The 18106-nt window shown below is 34.6% G+C and overlaps 2 protein-coding genes across 4 annotated transcripts; one reads left to right on the top strand and one right to left on the bottom strand.

The window, feature by feature from the left end:
• Positions 1 to 2978: 2978 nt before the first annotated feature.
• LOC117322892 (testis-expressed protein 43-like) lies at positions 2979 to 7645 on the bottom strand. The gene is made up of 3 exons (XM_033877833.1): positions 7496 to 7645; positions 6804 to 6897; positions 2979 to 4113 (listed from the first exon to the last, which is right to left on the bottom strand). The coding sequence occupies exons 1-3, from the start codon at positions 7612 to 7614 to the stop codon at positions 3895 to 3897; spliced, it is 432 nt and encodes a 143-aa protein (XP_033733724.1). The 5' UTR covers positions 7615 to 7645; the 3' UTR covers positions 2979 to 3894.
• A 24-nt stretch (positions 7646 to 7669) lies between these two features.
• LOC117322891 (G patch domain-containing protein 2-like) lies at positions 7670 to 18106 on the top strand. Of its 3 annotated transcripts, none has more exons than XM_033877830.1 (7): positions 7670 to 7804; positions 10957 to 11635; positions 12197 to 12264; positions 13703 to 13908; positions 14444 to 14488; positions 15061 to 15223; positions 15721 to 18106. In XM_033877830.1, exons 1-7 carry the CDS (start codon positions 7738 to 7740, stop codon positions 15915 to 15917), a joined length of 1425 nt encoding a protein of 474 aa, XP_033733721.1. In that variant the 5' UTR covers positions 7670 to 7737; the 3' UTR covers positions 15918 to 18106. The 3 variants fall into 3 exon arrangements, with proteins under 3 accessions (XP_033733721.1, XP_033733720.1, XP_033733722.1); XM_033877829.1 differs by having other exon boundaries at positions 10957 to 11716; XM_033877831.1 differs by having other exon boundaries at positions 7713 to 7844; positions 10957 to 11716.

Genomic DNA, 18106 nt, shown 5'->3' with positions numbered 1-18106 from the left:
ACATGTATCTATTCTGTCTGTTATCATGACGTATACAAGCTACATGTATCTATTCTGTTATCATGATGTATACAAGCTACATGTATCTATTCTGTCTGTTGTCATGATGTATACAAGCTACATGTATCTATTCTGTTATCATGACGTATACAAGCTACATGTATCTATTCTGTCTGTTGTCATGATGTATACAAGCTACATGTATCTATTCTGTCTGTTGTCATGATGTATACAAGCTACATGTATCTATTCTGTTATCATGATGTATACAAGCTACATGTATCTATTCTGTTATCATGATGTATACAAGCTACATGTATCTATTCTGTTATCATGATGTATACAAGCTACATGTATCTATTCTGTTATCATGACGTATACAAGCTACATGTATCTATTCTGTCTGTTGTCATGATGTATACAAGCTACATGTATCTATTCTGTCTGTTGTCATGATGTATACAAGCTACATGTATCTATTGTCTTATCATGATGTATACAAGCTACATGTATCTATTGTCTTATCATGATGTATACAAGCTACATGTATCTGTTGTCTTATCATGATGTATACATGCTACATGTATCTATTGTCTTATCATGACGTATACAAGCTACATGTATCTATTCTGTCTGTTATCATGATGTATACAAGCTACATGTATCTATTGTCGTATCATGACGTATACAAGCTACATGTATCTATTGTCGTATCATGACGTATACAAGCTACATGTATCTATTGTCGTATCATGATGTATACACGCTACATGTATCTATTCTGTCTGTTATCATGATGTATACAAGCTACATGTATCTATTGTCTTATCATGATGTATACATGCTACATGTATCTATTGTCTTATCATGACGTATACAAGCTACATGTATCTATTCTGTCTGTTATCATGATGTATACAAGCTACATGTATCTATTCTGTCTGTTATCATGATGTATACAAGCTACATGTATCTATTCTGTCTGTTATCATGATGTATACATGCTACATGTATCTATTATCATGATGTATACAAGCTACATGTATCTATTCTGTCTGTTATCATGATGTATACAAGCTGATGATGATGATGATGATGATACCTTCTTTTCCTTTTCTCAAGCAGTATATACCCTGTCGGAGAAGTAGCATGACAGTTCATTATGCATTCCATATTGATTCTACAGAGGTACGACACTCCATATTGACTCTACAGAGGTACGACACTCCATATTGACTCTACAGAGGTACGACACTCCATATTGACTCTACGAAGGTATGACACTCCATATTGACTCTACGGAGGTACAATTAACACTCCATATTGACTCTACAGAGGTACGACACTCCATATTGACTCTACGAAGGTACGACACTCCATATTGACTCTACGAAGGTATGACACTCCATATTGACTCTACGGAGGTACAATTAACACTCCATATTGACTCTACGAAGGTACGACACTCTAAATTGACTCTACAGAGGTACGACACTCCATATTGACTCTACGGAGGTACGACACTCTATATTGACTCTACGGAGGTACGACACTCTAAATTGACTCTACAGAGGTACGACACTCCATATTGACTCTATTGAGGTACGACACTCCATATTGTCTCTATTGAGGTATGACACTCCATATTGACTCTACGGAGGTACGGCACTCCATATTGACTCTACAGAGGTACGGCACTCCATATTGACTCTACAGAGGTATGACACTCCATATCAACTCTACAGAGGTACGACACTCCATATTGTCTCTATTCAGGTATGACACTCCATATTGACTCTACGAAGGTACTGCACTCCATATTGACTCTACGGAGGTACTGCGGTCCATATTGACTCTACGGAGGTACTGCACTCCATATTGACTCTATTGAGGTACGACACTCCATATTGACTCTACAGAGGTACGACATGTCATATTGACTCTACGGAAGTACTGCACTCCATATTGACTCTACAGAGGTACTGCACTCCATATTGACAGAATACAAAATACATGTAACTTTAAGTAGAACTGTTTCAAGGTTTGTGTATGCTGATTTGAATTGTCTTCATTCCGAGATAATTTATCTATCTAGTAAATAAATAAACTTCATGTGCAAAAAAAAAAAAAAAAAAATGATGTATACAAGCTACATGTATTTTCTGTCTTATCATGATGTATACAAGCTACATGTATCTATTCTGTCTTATCATGACGTATACAAGCTACATGTATCTATTCTGTCTGTTATCATGATGTATACAAGCTACATGTATCTATTCCGTTATGACGTATACAAGCTACATGTATCTATTCTGTCTGTGGTCATGATGTATACATGCTACATGTATCTATTATGCTATCATGACGTATACAAGCTACATGTATCTATTCCGTTATGACGTATACAAGCTACATGTATCTATTCTGTTATCATGACTTATACAAGCTACATGTATCTATTCCGTTATGACGTATACAAGCTATATGTATCTATTCTGTTATCATGACTTATACAAGCTACATGTATCTATTCCGTTATGACGTATACATGCTACATGTATCTATTATGCTATCATGACGTATACAAGCTACATGTATCTATAATTCTGTCTGTTATCATGATGTAGACAAGCTACATGTATCTATTTTGTCTGTTATCATGATGTATACAAGCTACATGTATCTATTTTGTCTGTTATCATGATGTATACAAGCTACATGTATCTATTGTCTTATCATGATGTATACAAGCTACATGTATCTATTCTGCTTTCATGATGTATACATGCTACATGTATCTATTCTGTTATCATGATGATACAATCAATTGTGTAATCAAAATTGTAATACAGAAAAAGTCTATGATGTAGTTATCATAAACTGCAGGATTTTTTTGTATGTATGTCAGACCACAGACAAAGGCTTATATGCGAAAGTCCCCCAATTCGATGCTGGGTTAAGAATTGCAAAGTACTTTGAAAACTTCAATAATTTTTATTGTTAACACATGACACCACAAATAAAACAACATTCAGCCATTGAAACAACTCTGCTGTTTCCATGTAAATGTATAGAATCTAATGTACAAGACGTTTATAAATCAAAATCATGAAAATTATCTTGATGAGAAAAAGTTTGTACAAAATATAATCTTTTAAAAAAACAAAGAGCACTTGAAAAATATAAGTGAAAGGTTTTCTTTGTTAATATACAGAACTACCACAAAAGGATTAAAAAATTTTAAAAGCGCAAATAGCAAAAACATATTGTCAACTCAAAATAAGAGTCATGTTTTTCAAATTTATTATTATGAAAACTCGAAACTGAAAGCCCGTGTGAGAAATATTTTCAAACCAAAGGAGGAAAATATGTTTCAGTAAAACTCGGCATGCAACAAATAGATTTAAAAAAATCGAAAGTGATTTATGACCAAGGTATACATTCAAAGTGTACATATAATGGGAAAAATTTGCAAAAGAAGTAGAAATATTGAACATATGAACATTATAATAAATATCAGGTGTATAAATGAAAAAAAGATATTATATATAGTAAAACTATGAGAAAGAAATTAACAAAAATAGACAATATCTGATCGCAATTCACACAACTATGAAAATGGCAAGCTGGCCATCGTGAAGATAACACTAATACTGACTGTGATAAATAGAATGCCTGTGATGAACCCTCATTTTAATCTGACAAAGGATCTAGGGATCAGCCTTTTTTAAAAATCTGATAATTTGGGTCTATATAAGAAACCTAAACTGGATTATCCAACACCAGTAACTTTAATACTGCACGAAACATGGACGGAATTCCATATCCAACAAAATTACTTTTCATTTGGAATAAAAAGTTATCACTAAAACCAAAAGACATGTTTAGTCCTTATTGCGCTATGCTGCCTGCTCTGCGGAACATGAGTTCACTCTGGTATTTTGAGGTTTCATGGTGAAAGTCAGGCTGCAGTAGTCTTTCCCTACTTGGCATTTTGTACTTTCCTTCCACACGATTCCTATCCTCAACATTGTAATGCATTTGTTCACGCTTTTCCAAGAACATATTTTCATCATGTTCTACGTGGGGAATTCCTCCGAGCTCTGCATTCTGACAAAAAGAAAATTATAACTTTGAATACAACTTATAAACATTTGTAAATTGAGAGCATATTACTTCTGTTGTGACAATGTATGCAAGTCAAAAAACAAAAGTGCTGAATGGAACATCATACATGTACCATACTGCAACTAGCTTTACTCCTTTAAACCATTCTGCAAGCTTAAAAAGTGTAAAAACACACAAATTATCTACTGTTAATATTTATAAACTGATTTAAACTTCAACAATTTGAGGTGTACTCCCAGATCAAGCTCTTTCTTTAACCTCACGAAGCTTGGTGAAGGGAGGATTAGATTATAGTACTCATGGAGCAGATATCAAAAACAGGTTGAAGGAACCTGAACTTGATGTTTGATTCTGAACCTTTGAGATTGGATATATAGCTGACATGTGACTTACCAAGAGCCTATATTACCTCATTAAGTAGAATATTAGGTTTATGATAGTACAGCTACCAAGAAGAAACTTATTTTACATTAAGCTCTCAGATCACCTGTGTGAAGGGAAAGTGAGTTGATGCCGATATTGGTGTTACATCCAGTTTTAAATGATTTCTTCTCAATAATCGAGAGGTCCAGGGTCATGACAATCTCAAGGCAAGTAGCATGCTGGATAGGAGGGTCGTCAAGTTTGTTCAAATTAACGACCTTGGACTACTTTCAAAGTAACTGGGGTAAGGTCATCTATTAGAACAGTAGCATGCTAGAATGTATGAGGCCCAATTAAAGGTATTGATATTTTGAAGTAGCATGTTTGGATGACTTCGTTGCTACCAAAGTTTGTGGCAGTCAATGACAATGACCTATGTTCAAGGTCACAGGGGTCAAATGTGTTATAATCTTTTAAGGACTTGTCATTAACCAAGAAGTTGTAGGTGCTGATATCCATGCTGAGGGTTTCTATTGGAAATCAAATTCATTGAATAAAATATCAGTACAGATTCGTAATTAAAATTCAACTATAGATTGATACCTAATAGTATGTGATACACAATTTCAGTGACTGGTATATACAGCATATTAACTGTGTACAGCATGCAAAATGTGTGATTACAACTGGATATAATACACTCTACCAGTTGGAGTATAGTCTACTCTGTGTGACATGGACATGCAAAATATTCTACCAACAACATTACAGGCAAAAGGCATATATATTCTCACGAACAAAACTAAACTGTTTTTGCTCAGATGTTGATACGCAACAGCAAAAGTGACAGACTGGCAGTATTGTAAGATGACTCCAAATATTGTTCAATGTAGCTGCATGTAAGATCATGCTAAATTAAACTGGATAATGGGAAAATGGTGGATGCAGACTTAAACAATAACGGCTAAACTGCACTATCAAACCCAGCTAATACATGTACTGTGGATACTTTATTTTGATAATACAAGACAAATACAATACTAACATAGATTATGCTGTTTGAAATGCTTAAAAATCCACTTAACTATTTATAATATATCACATTAAAATTGTACAAATTCTAAGTGCACATTTATAGCAATGATCATTAGTAGGTCTATAGACTAAAATGGAATGTTAGTGACCTATTAAGCATTATCCATGCTTAACTTACATCCATGGAAACTGTCCAGGGTTATAGAGTCTAGAAATAGTAAAAATATTGGTGTTGAAGTGAATGTACATACATGTAATGAGGTGACAGTGGGCAATGAGCAATAACTTCTCTCATACTTTGAAGGGTTTAATATCAAGAGCATGCATTGTAAATTAATTTATTTATATATTTAATATATATATGTTTTCTCCCAGTATTTAAAATATACATGGTTGCCATGCTATCATAATTCAACACCATATACTTGTATTATGAATCTAACCCTTAAAAACACCTTGCAATAATCGATCACTTTCTGCTATTGATTTGTATTCAGAATAAGGTTAATTAATTCACAAGAGATCCCCGGGGTATCTTGGTGCCCAACATTGAAAGACCTATATTGGTCCCATGAAAGATCAATCTTTTCTCTATATTTCCCTTCTTCCCCCTCTTCCTCTCAATCATACAAAGTCTAAGTAAGATCAAAGCAGAATTTTCTGACATATATATCAATAACAAATTTCAACTATCAAATTCCAAGATGGCCACCTATCTGCCATTTTGATTTTCGGATCAGACCCAAAATTGAATGGCCCCCCAGCACAACAAGAAACAAAAAGGAATCTTCATATGATTACAATATATTCAGAATTATTCTTCCAGTACTTCTCAAGAAATAGCAATGACAAACTTCAACTGTCAATATCAAGGATATAGTCTACTGTTAGCCATTTGTTTTCCTGATCACACTCAAAATTGAAAAGGCACAACTATAGGGTTAAGGGGAACCTACATAAGAAGTTTGATGAATATCCCTCCATTATTTCTCAAGAAAATTAAAGATTAATTGTTTACAAACAGACAATGGATGTGTGATCAAACCATGCATGGAGGTAGGGAGATTTAAATAGACCTGCTCTCAGCACGTGGCTTCTTAATGAACTGCTTTTATAATAATTAAATCATCTAAAATGAAATACACAACTATAGAAGGTTAAGGAGTGACAGGACAGAAAAATGGAATGAAATACAAGAGTTCAGTGCGTAAACCAACAACCCAAATATAGGTCATAACATGATATAATTATAATGGTGTATGTACACTGTTTACCTTAACAATAAGCTCCCTGTTCTTCATGTCAGTCTTCCATTCCTGGACATAGAGACGGGGCACCACTGGATGGAGGCGAGAATACTCTGGTATTCTGTAAATAGTCAAATCAGGATTTAGTGGTGTAATATGAGTGTGTCACAGCATGCAGCCTTATTTGACAGTATAAAGGATGTTATATAACAGGAGTATACTGTTCCTCCCCTATCTGACAGTAGAGAAGTACAACAGGAGTGTACTGTTCCTCCCCTATCTGACAGTAGAGAAGTACAACAGGAGTGTGCTGTTCCTTTCCTATCTTAATTTTGATAAAGAAAACAACAAAAATATATGCTTCTGGGTTAATCAATGTGTCGCCAAGCCAATATTAGGCTAACATTTTACTTTTTCATAAATTGAAATAATTAATTTTCTTTTAATTCGAAATAAACGTATTTTCTTATTTAGTAATGTGACGGTTTATTCCATCCTAGAACATATTTTTGGCAAACATAGGACGACAATCGCGACATGACGACAGCGAAAAATGCAGCTGATGGGAACTTGACAGGCAAAGCTTCTTCTGTATCCCTTGACAACCATATGCACGTCTTGGACCTTCCTAATTATTAAATTGGAAGTCGTTTAACTTACATTCTGACGCTCACATCTTTGAGAAGATGTTGAAAATCATTGATTGTATGTATCCTTACCTTGGACGACTATATTTGTACAGACTTTCGGCAAATTTCTGATTGATATTTCTACGTCCCTGTCCTGCCATTTTCCCGTTCTTGTTAGTCTCGCTCAACCAGACTCTTTTATACAACATACTGTATACATGCAAGAATACTTTGTATTCAAGCGTCCAGTTGAACGTTCTTGTCTGATAATTTTTCGTGAATGTGCGAGAAAACACGAGACTTATGATCATAACAGTCATGGCGGCGGTTGGATGTGTCACGACGTCAACTTCGATGTTTTACATTTACATCCTATTTTCATGGAGAATACGAATCCAAGTATAAGATTGCATGTGATTTTTATAAAGATATGAAGTTGGTATGCAAAAATAATTCCTAAATCTTTCATTGATCACCAAATTATTGCGCTTAGTGATCTTCACGCCTGGTGTTGGGATTTGTCTATTTTGATCCCAAGGATTATATAATTACTGTTTGATATTTGTCACATGCTTAAAGTATAATTCTTGTGTAAACTTCATCATTCAACTTACTTACTTAGAAGACACAATTAAGAGCACGCTCAAACTTCTTAAAATTAACGAAACGGATACGTAACGGACTGTAACTGCAGGTCGGGCACATGTGATTTAGGGGAAATCATAGTATGCCTAGAACCACAGGTGCCTGACTCGTTTTATAAAATAATAACATATAAGAGTACATATACATGAGACGAGTCAGGCACCTGTGCTAGAACGTTGTTTTGAGTGGCTATACTGGCGATTAGAAAATGAAATTTGGTTTGAACTCGAGGCAAATAGCTATATATAGGTCAATTAATTAAAACAAAAATATATTTACAAGATCAGCTATACCAAACCTACGAAAACAACATTTTTGTTTATAAAATCATATTAAAATGCTAGCCCGAGTTTCCTCTGGCCCTGACACCATGTCTGGTGGAATTCTCCGACACCGTTTGGTGTCGCTAAAGTTTTGGTGCAAATACAACAAAATCGGATGTGACATAACACCTACCTTACATTATTACAAATATTGATAAATGATATATTTATATCAGAACACCCATTTAGCCTCATCTAGGTGTTTTATTCTGTCAGTATATTATATTAGCTATGATTTTCTCGGATAAAAAAACACATGTAAATTAATGATTCTATTGTCTATTTTCAATATTCATTCCACAAACCTGCATATATCATCATTTCTTTGACAATAAATGGTAAAATCCAAAGAGAGCAAGACACATGGAGATATCATCGCCATCTTTGATACAAGTGTAAAGGTCAATTTCCTTATGAGGAAATCAAAATATATTGATGCTAATGAGATTTCCTGTGATATTTCAACAGATAAACAGATTTGAAGTAATTAATGTACCTCGGTGAGCAAGGTCAAACATTCTGAAATTGCATAATTGCACTAAGTAAGATTTACTTTCTTCACAACCCTTACAAAAATTTGTTAAATATCTCTGGTGTTTCTTTTTTTATCGTAGTAGCTTCATCCATATATGGTCACACATATTATATTCGGATATATAAGTATCCCCGCGAGAAGTATCATGGCAGAGTGTAGTATAATATTGGAATGTGTGAATTAAAGATTTACAGATTTGACGGTAGGCTAATACATTGCTAAAATTGCATCAGAAATCTATAATTAAATTTTACTAAATATTACTCCAAAGTTACACAACATCTGCTATTTGTAGCATTTTCAAGGTTCATTGTTTTGCAACACTATCATCAAATTCAATGGAAGGAAATCGTAGCTATGTTATCGCAGCGATAAAAATGCATGTGGTAGGAATTAATTCAGTTAATTAAGTAAATAATAGCTCTGTTGTTTCGAATCAAAATTGATTGCATTATAATGTACAAATTTTTATATACATCCCCAGCAATTTTCAGGTGTTGGTTTTTCGCCTATGGATTCTTATCCCAATAAATATATGTATCCGACTTGATGTGATGAGTGACCACATGCACTGTGTGCAACATCTGATAAAATTAATCAGGAATAGTTTAATATCAATATCAAAGCCTAATTTGATCCTAAAAGACTATACCTGTCCATGTGGTCTCAATCTAATGTTATAATTATAGCAGTATGATAATGAATATGATTAAATAACCCCTATTTAACTCATTCACCCCTGAAGACACATTTAAACTCTTCCAATTCAAACATTGGAATAGTTCATTATGACACTTCAGGGATGAATGAGTTAAATACCATGTACATACTTTGAAATAATTATAGCAGTATGATTAATTAATATGATTAAATAACCCCTATTTAAATACCATGTACATACTTTGAAGTACATGTATAATAATAATTAAATTACATTTAAATGTTCATTTGTGTCATGTTATTACCTCTTTTTCATTAATGTATCATTAAATACCCACATAAGTCAAATGCCCAAAATAACGATTATTTACATCTTCAAACACAAAACAGTAAATTAAACATCAGACCGAAAAATGGCTGCCCAGTAAATACAAAAATGGAATACAAAGCCAAGCCCAAACAAACAGAATGCTGTATTCATCGTACTAAATGTATTGGTTGTTTGATACATATATATATTCTGTATTTTTATCAACTGAGACTGCTATGTTTGAAAATTTAGATCCTATTGACTTTATAAGTGATGCTGAGAGCTTCATGGTAAAATAATTATTAAATTGGTGTCAATAATTAGTGATTGAAGTGTTTTCACTGTGATATATATGATACCTAAATTGAAAGTACATATGGCTGTCATCAAGTTTAGAGTGATAAAAACTGATATACATACAACTAAAATTGAAGCCTTTGAGAATTTGATATGTTGGTAAAATTCATTGTGTGTTGCATGGTAACAATACTCCTGATATTTCCTGTCTCTGTCAATAAAAAGGAACCCATTCAAATTCTGATGATTATGTTACACCTGGGAATTTTAATTTTAAAACTAAAAAAAAAGATGACTCTCACAATTTCATTGACTGAGTGAGTGTTCATGTTTGAGGACTTTCCGTCATTCTTGTACACCTTTTGGCTTTATAGGATAAACCGCAGAGAATATCAAAAGGAATATTAATAATGTCAAACCAATCATAAGTATTCTACTTTGATTTTTAGACTCTGGTTGAGTCCCTTATATTACTGTTGATTGAAAACTGTGTCGTGACGCCTTTTGACCCATACAGTTTTTAAGAGTGCAGTATAAACCTAACGGTTAATCACTTCAAAGATGGAAATCCAAATGTTCCAGCTGGGCCTGTCCAGGTGTAAAAAGTTGGCCAATTGAATTACAAAGTGGTCAATGAGACAATGACACAATTATCTGGCTATATATATATACATGTACAACACCATCAAATATGGTTTGTGTACGTAACTTGATTCACGTTCAAGTCACATGTCATATAATTCAAATGTTTTATTGATTATTACTTTTCCTTTTTTTGCAGTGTCTATACTTAGTGCACTGATGGAGGGCCACATTGTGAAGGAATTTCAAAATCTGCGAGTTTTCTCAAACAACAAATTCGTGAGGATGGATGAGCTGGTGCAAGATCTGGCAAGTGCTCTTGAGGAGACGGCCAGGAGCACCAAGTCTCAGTCCCGTGAGAGTCAACCCTCAGGGTCATCCTCCAAACGCTGCAGTCGAAAACGTAAAGGAAAGAAACGGCGTACATTTATTGTTGATGGAGGAAACATTAGTGAAGCCTCTGAAAGTAGTGTTGAAGAAGCTCTGAAAGATTACATGGAAAATATCATCCAGCAGAGTGATTCAGATGATATTGGTATGTCATCAACAGTGGCTAGACTGACAATGCCATTAAACTTCAGTTATGTGCCATCAGTTGAATCTGATTCAGTGACAGAAACCTTTTCTCCCAGACGTCCTCAGCGTCGAAGGAAGAAATATAAGTCTATGGCAGTAGACACTGATCCAGACATCATGATGCAGCCACCTATGCATCCACCAAAACCTTATCAGCATCACCATGGCAGTGATGGGGCGCTGCACAACACATCAGTCGATCAGGAGCTTGAGACATCCCTGACACCTCTCTCCAGTAAAGACAATAATGGACTGTTAGTCTCGGTGTTGCCAGGAAAAAGGAAAAGGAGCTCCAAATCAAGGTCAGACTTCCTTTCAGGAAACAGCAGCAGCAGTCATAACAAACCATCTAAGAATGAGGATACCATGGACATGGGTTCACAGTAAGTCTGTGGTCTGATATATACTTTACTTTAGATGATAGCCTGTTATTGTCCGTCACTCATCTGGCAATTGTTCCTTATAGTCCAGAACAGGTCAATGGATTTTGACAAAATTTGAATTGGGTATTCAGCATTCCTTGGCTAAGAGAACTTAATTTTGCCTATCATTCGAACAAATACTATATATAGCTGTCTGTGATAAGGAAACCTCATTACTAGGCTTTTAATGATAATTTATATATTAATATTTTATATTTAGCATATTATTATACTAAGAACATAACTATTTACAATGCAATGAGTATAATAAGGTACATGTTTAAAATTACGTCATCACATGTTATCTAGATATGTGACGATTGTGTACTGTAATGTTGGGAGATCTAGAGGGCATTGCAAGTTTCAAGACCTTGTGCATAATCCTTTTGACGATGTTTTGTCAATAAAATATGTTTAAATGAATTTAATATTTCATTCTAGAGAGAGCAGTTCAAGTCTAAGCAGTAGTGAGAGTGATGGCCTTATCACCAATGATGAAGGTAGAGAGGGTAAGTATGTACTGCAGCTGATATTATTCTGTGATACATTTGATATTTCTAGCCCATCATCATCCTAGTTGTGCTAATTCAATTTTGATTTTTAATTGGAAAGCAAAATGGCTGAAAAAGAAAGAGAAAGTAGAGAAAGGATCAGTCTGGCATAGAACCAGAAAAGGCAGGGTTAACTGGGCCGCAACATTTACCCCTATTTTCCGAAGATATTTTGCTCTTCATTTCAAAAAATTGCATGATCTTTATCTGTGGATTGCATGCTTTCTGGATATACGCTATTTTAACATGAAGACTGATAATAGCATCCACAATCACATTGGGCTGGACATCATCATCTCTAATTTTACTTGCTGGCAAATGCAAACTGTCTCAGATGAATTGAAAATGCAGTATAAAGCACTGATGGGTTGTCCTGCTTGGTACCCCCGGCATGATATTACAGTGGGGCAGCAATTAAATTTCATTTAAACAAATTTAACAAAATATTACAAACTAGTTTTGAGAAAATTTTTATTTTGATTACCAATTCATGTGATAAATCATAAAAACATAGGATTTTGACACAACAAAAATCAAGGCATAAACAACAAAATTGAAAAAGTCAACTAAAAACAAGGGTAGAAAACAGATTAAAGAAAAAAAAACCTGTGTAGAACAATAAAAAAGCCACAGAAGCCAACATTTTGTACCTATATTATTTCTGAGGGAGGACCCCCCCCCCCCCAAACTCCACTTCCCATAGGGAGGATATCCTCTCTCGAACACCCCTCCTTGCTTTGTTCGCCAGCTGATGCACTTTGCACCTCAGGATCTCGCCTACAGTAAAAACATCCCCCTCATGAGGTCATGACCCCCAGACAGCTGCCCCAGTGTGATCCCTGATAAAGGTCATTCAATCGTGGGTACCAAGATCCCTCGGAGTTACCTTTTAACTCATTTCATGCTATTCCGATGTCACTGAAAGTTAACACACCAGTTGTATTGATTTTATTATGATGTTTACTTTGATCTGATGATGGCTGCTATACTGTACTGTATATATCTAACCACTATGTACGACTGCTTGATACTGATATCTGTACAGTGTACTGTATATATCTGTAACCGCTGTCTACAAAACCAACCTCGAAACCACAATACCAGCAAAATCTAGCTGTTATAAAAAGCATAGAACACAACACACATACACAAAAAACTCCAGGTTGTGCTGGGTTGATTACTGGTACTGTATATACGTACATGTACTCCATATACATACTGTCAAATATATTTTAACGCCTTTATCATGTTTAAATTTCACAAAAGGATCAGCCAAATTGACAAAATTCAATTTATATTTTCATGGGCCCTGTGACCCATGATATTAAAAAAGAATCACTTACATTTAACTGAAAAAAATTACACTTTAATGAAAAGGTATTAAAAATTCTTTCAGCTGATGATGAGCAGAGTGATTTTTTCTATGAGGGTGGTCCAGCATGTGGGATTCCCGGTATCATTCCATGGTGGGAAAGTGATGCAGGTCAGCGAGAAGTTGAGTCAGATAAGGAGTTCCAGCAGATACTGACAGGAACATTTGAACACCTCTCCAAATCCTCACAGATGGCTTTCAAAGCCAGGGTGTCCAGACTCATGGCAAAGGTAAAAAGAGTATTTGCATTTTATTTTTGTCCACTGCTGCAGTCTAGTCACCAGGTCTTGGGATAAGTTAATGTCGGGCATGCCGTGTGTCCGTCCATCTGTATTTGTTAGCCTGAAGATCTTGTTTTCAAATCATACAGGAGCTTTGTAATGAAGCTTTGTAATGAGATTTCCTTTTTCCACACTTGCCCTAATGTGCCTTTTGCCTTATTTTCTATTTCCAAGGCTATGAGAAACATTTTGGCCATTCTGTAGTAATATAATCTTATAGTAGCTAATTAAGGCTAAAACTTTAGATTACAGTGACAATTTCTTGTTAAATTGGTATGCAAGAGTAACTAGGAAATTAACTTTATTACGATCTGTTTAAAGTAACATCCCTGTGATTATACCATTTCATTGCTACATCATCGACCCATGATTGCTGTCAGTACAATTCAAGTTGCGAACTTCCTTTGTAACAATATTCACCTTGTATATATATATTTTGTTCTACTTGTTACAGTAATGTTCCCTTTAACTGCTTTTTTTTAAGTCTGGCAGGGAAATTCGCTTTGGAAGAAGAAAGTTAAAAGAAAAGGTAAGTGTTGAGTTTCTTTGTTTTTGATGTGTCAGAATGATGAATTTAATTTTCATAGTAATTTGTTGAACCGGAAAACAATAAATCTGGATTTCTTCAATTAAATGTAAATGAAAATAAAATCACTACATGGATTTCAGAAAAAAGATATCTTAAAATTTTAAATGTTTAGGAATTATAATTTTCAGAGTATAATGCACTTTTATTTGTAGCGAATTATTGTTGTCATAGACGGATATCTGTTTATTAAATATCTCACAAAAGTTTACCCAGTGTATGTTAGTTAGTATTTGAAATCCAACCACAATTAAAACTTTTTTCTTTTGTCCTGCAAGGACCATTTGAAATGAGGAAGGAACACCTGAAAAAATATCTGGTTGTCCTACTGCCTGGCTCCCTGATTAGATAATTTAGTATCAATCATATATAATAATATATACATAGTTTTATATGGGTTGACTTAGTAATTGTTTTTCTGTTATCATCTAATCTTATGTGCCTGTACATCTTCATGAGTACTACCTATACACTATCACATTTGTAATGCTTGTCATTCCCACAATTTTTCACAGCATCCTGGTTACACAGTATCCAGATTTCTACAAGATCGACAAGTGTGGAATTCAATGCAGGGAGTGATCTCCCCTGTCTGGCAGTCTAGTAACAACACAAGTTCCTGTAATGATAACTCCAAACGTCGCAGGAATACGCCCCCTCCTACCCCACAGACGGAAGGTATCTATCTACCTAATAATATCTCAATCTAGTCATCCTAGACATCCCACCACCTGAATTCAGAAAATATTATACCATAGATGGTATAATTTATTTAAAAAGTGTTGAAATATTCTCAATTCTTTCTTCATTTTTGGGAAAATAAGACAATTTTTAGCATGCTAAAGAAGCCTTTTCACTGAACATTTATTAAGCACTTCATTTTTGGGAAAATAAGACAATTTTTAGCATGCTAAAGAAGCCTTTTCACTGAACATTTATTAAGCACACAAATCTGTTTAAATTTTACTTAATTGTGATGACATACAATTGAGGAATGAAATGCCAGCCTTCCTGGTTGATTATACTTCCTATCACAACACTGTTCTGTACCGCCATTAACTATGAAATTCCTTTTCTGTACACACTGAGAATATATAAATAATTCTAATAGCATCACTCTCGCTGTATTGAAATGTTTAATATGCATGACTAATTAAATACTTGTTTTTCTTTAGGTTTCATTGGTAATGAGGCTGAGCCTATCCCTGATACAAACCTGGGTAGCAAGATGTTACAGGGCATGGGCTGGACTCCAGGTTCAGGACTGGGATCAGACGGAAGTGGCATAAAAACTCCAGTTATTGCCTACCGTCGCCCACGACGTCAAGGTCTTGGCTGTCGGAGTGCTACAAAGCCACCTGATCATTCTTAAATATGTGAATGAATGGATGTTTTTAAAACTAGTGGATCAATGTTCCATTTGGCTGTCTCACAGTGATGTATATTAATTATCATGTTTAATGTGCTCCATCAGGAACCCATCGTTTTATGTTAGTGTTCTATACTTATGACACCTAGGTAATGATATACCAATTACTGTGTTGGATCCAATTATGGAATAATTGTAGGTGTAGTTGTAAGGCCCAGAGTGTGATAAGTTTGAATTTAAGACCCATACATACATCTTGTTTTTACTATTTATGAAATTATACTGACTATTTTACCTGAAGGTGCCAGGAAGCACTTTGAAACAGAATCTGTGTTTAATACATGGCAGGTTTGGAAACGGTCCAAAAAGTCTAGTAAAGAGTGATCACTAGATATAGGCTTGGAACAACAATGCTCCTGATTTTCCTCGGGTGATGTGAAAATGGATTTGTGGTTCCCAAAACAACTTATTTTACCTGCAGTAGTTGATAAAACCTTATTTTCATTTGAAAATATACACAATTAACAGTTTACTGGTAAAAAGAAACTGTTTAACTGCCCCATCATTATAAGATTTGTTTAATTGTCCCATCAATATGATATTTGGTAACAAATGGCAGCTGCTGGTACATAGTAGGAAATCAGTTAGTGCCAGAAATGACTATTGATAGTTATCTGTGGAAAATTGGATTGGATAAAAGGACCCAAACAAATAATCTTTTTGAAGATTTATGTCTAATCAGACATTTTTTATGCTAAATTAACACTTGTTAATAGTAACAGTGTGACTGTATCCCACATTACATGGGAGATCTTTGTTAATTGTACATGTGTTTGGTATAAAGTAAAATGTTAGGAATCCATTTGTAAATACTGGTTTGAAATCCCTTTTTATTTCCTACATTGTACATTGATTGTATGAGTGTGCTGAGGATGCTATTTTTAGAACACTTTAGTTAACTGTTTTGCCAGCCATGAAATTCTGCACATTTATTATATATAGCTATATATAGTGAAACTTTACACATTTTTGTTATGAATCAAAATCAATCTAATTAAAAATTTGACTTTTATTTTCTGCTCCTCTACGATACTCTACAATTCACTACAATAGAAGTTCTAACAGTTATCAGCGGGTCATCTCAGCATAGCCCTGGAGCTCTGCATGCTGCCATATTGTCCATGTGATTTGATTCATCAGAAGTATGAATACTTACGTAATGTTCCCGAGGTATTCTGATAGTCGATAGCAATGGTACACATTATGGCTTGCACACTCCAACATCACTGAGTACACCTCAACAAGTTTAGTTTAACAAATAAGTGATATCTGGGTAGTTTTTCCTGAGAGATGGACAGTGAGGCAACAGTGCTGTGAAAAATTATTTGGATTGAAAGGGGATGACACATACAGTTACAATTTTTCAAGTCCTGCAGCAACACTGTCGACGAGACATTGTATAATCTTTTGTTCTTCTTTCAATGTAACGCCCAGAGGATTAATATCTTTTTCGATTACCTTGCCCATTAAGAGAGTACACTTATAATGTTTGAAAAATTAAAAAGAAGACACAAAAGAGGGCTTGTAAGACTCTTTGTCATTGGTTGACTAATGATGTCATTGACAAGTTTTCATTGGCTTACATTTGAAGTTGAAGATCATGCTGAGATGACCTTCTGTGGGGTGTTGTTAGATTTTGTATTGCATTGTATCGTTATGGTAGAGAAATGAAAATTACAAGTCTTAATTATAGATTGGTCAAAACCTAGATTTTAAGTATGTTTTTAATTTCTCTTTTAAGAATCATGTATGCATTTCCCAAATGCCATGTGTGCCAATTTGGGGTTAGAGGGTGAGGATCATTATAATGAATGAGCTCAGAAAGAAAGTCCCCTTGGTGTAATTCATATGAAACATACCAACCTGCGATTTTATGACCTTCTTTCATAGAATATAAATAAAAACATTGTGATTTACATAAGATATCCCCTGGCATTTACAGAAGTACAATGTACTGCATTCTGTGATCAACATCAGCTAAACCTACAAAAAGTGCTGAAAACTCCTTCATATTGTATACACAGATATGCATGTTGATTCATTGAAAATGTTAGGTATGTTGAATAGATAGCTGTATGATATCTCACATGATATCTCACATGCAACCATGGTTTCCTAACCTATAACTGATT

Source organism: Pecten maximus, chromosome 3 (genome assembly GCF_902652985.1).
Source record: "Pecten maximus chromosome 3, xPecMax1.1, whole genome shotgun sequence".
In the NCBI taxonomy this organism is placed as follows: domain Eukaryota; kingdom Metazoa; phylum Mollusca; class Bivalvia; order Pectinida; family Pectinidae; genus Pecten; species Pecten maximus.
The sequence above is the reverse complement of the archived record's forward strand: the minus strand, read 5'-3'. Positions and strand labels throughout refer to the sequence as shown.

Excerpts from the sequence above, each read along its gene's own strand:
- LOC117322892 (XM_033877833.1), bottom strand. The coding sequence starts at position 7,614 with ATGTTGTATAAAAGAGTCTGGTTGAGCGAGACTAACAAGAACGGGAAA. Across the intron at positions 6,898-7,495 it reads TACAAATATAGTCGTCCAAG|AATACCAGAGTATTCTCGCC; the intron begins GTAAGGATACAT and ends GACTATTTACAG. Across the intron at positions 4,114-6,803 it reads ACAGGGAGCTTATTGTTAAG|AATGCAGAGCTCGGAGGAAT; the intron begins GTAAACAGTGTA and ends TCTTTTTGTCAG.
- LOC117322891 (XM_033877829.1), top strand. The coding sequence starts at position 7,738 with ATGTGTCACGACGTCAACTTCGATGTTTTACATTTACATCCTATTTTC. Across the intron at positions 7,805-10,956 it reads CATGGAGAATACGAATCCAA|TGTCTATACTTAGTGCACTG; the intron begins GTATAAGATTGC and ends CTTTTTTTGCAG. Across the intron at positions 12,265-13,702 it reads CAATGATGAAGGTAGAGAGG|CTGATGATGAGCAGAGTGAT; the intron begins GTAAGTATGTAC and ends AAATTCTTTCAG.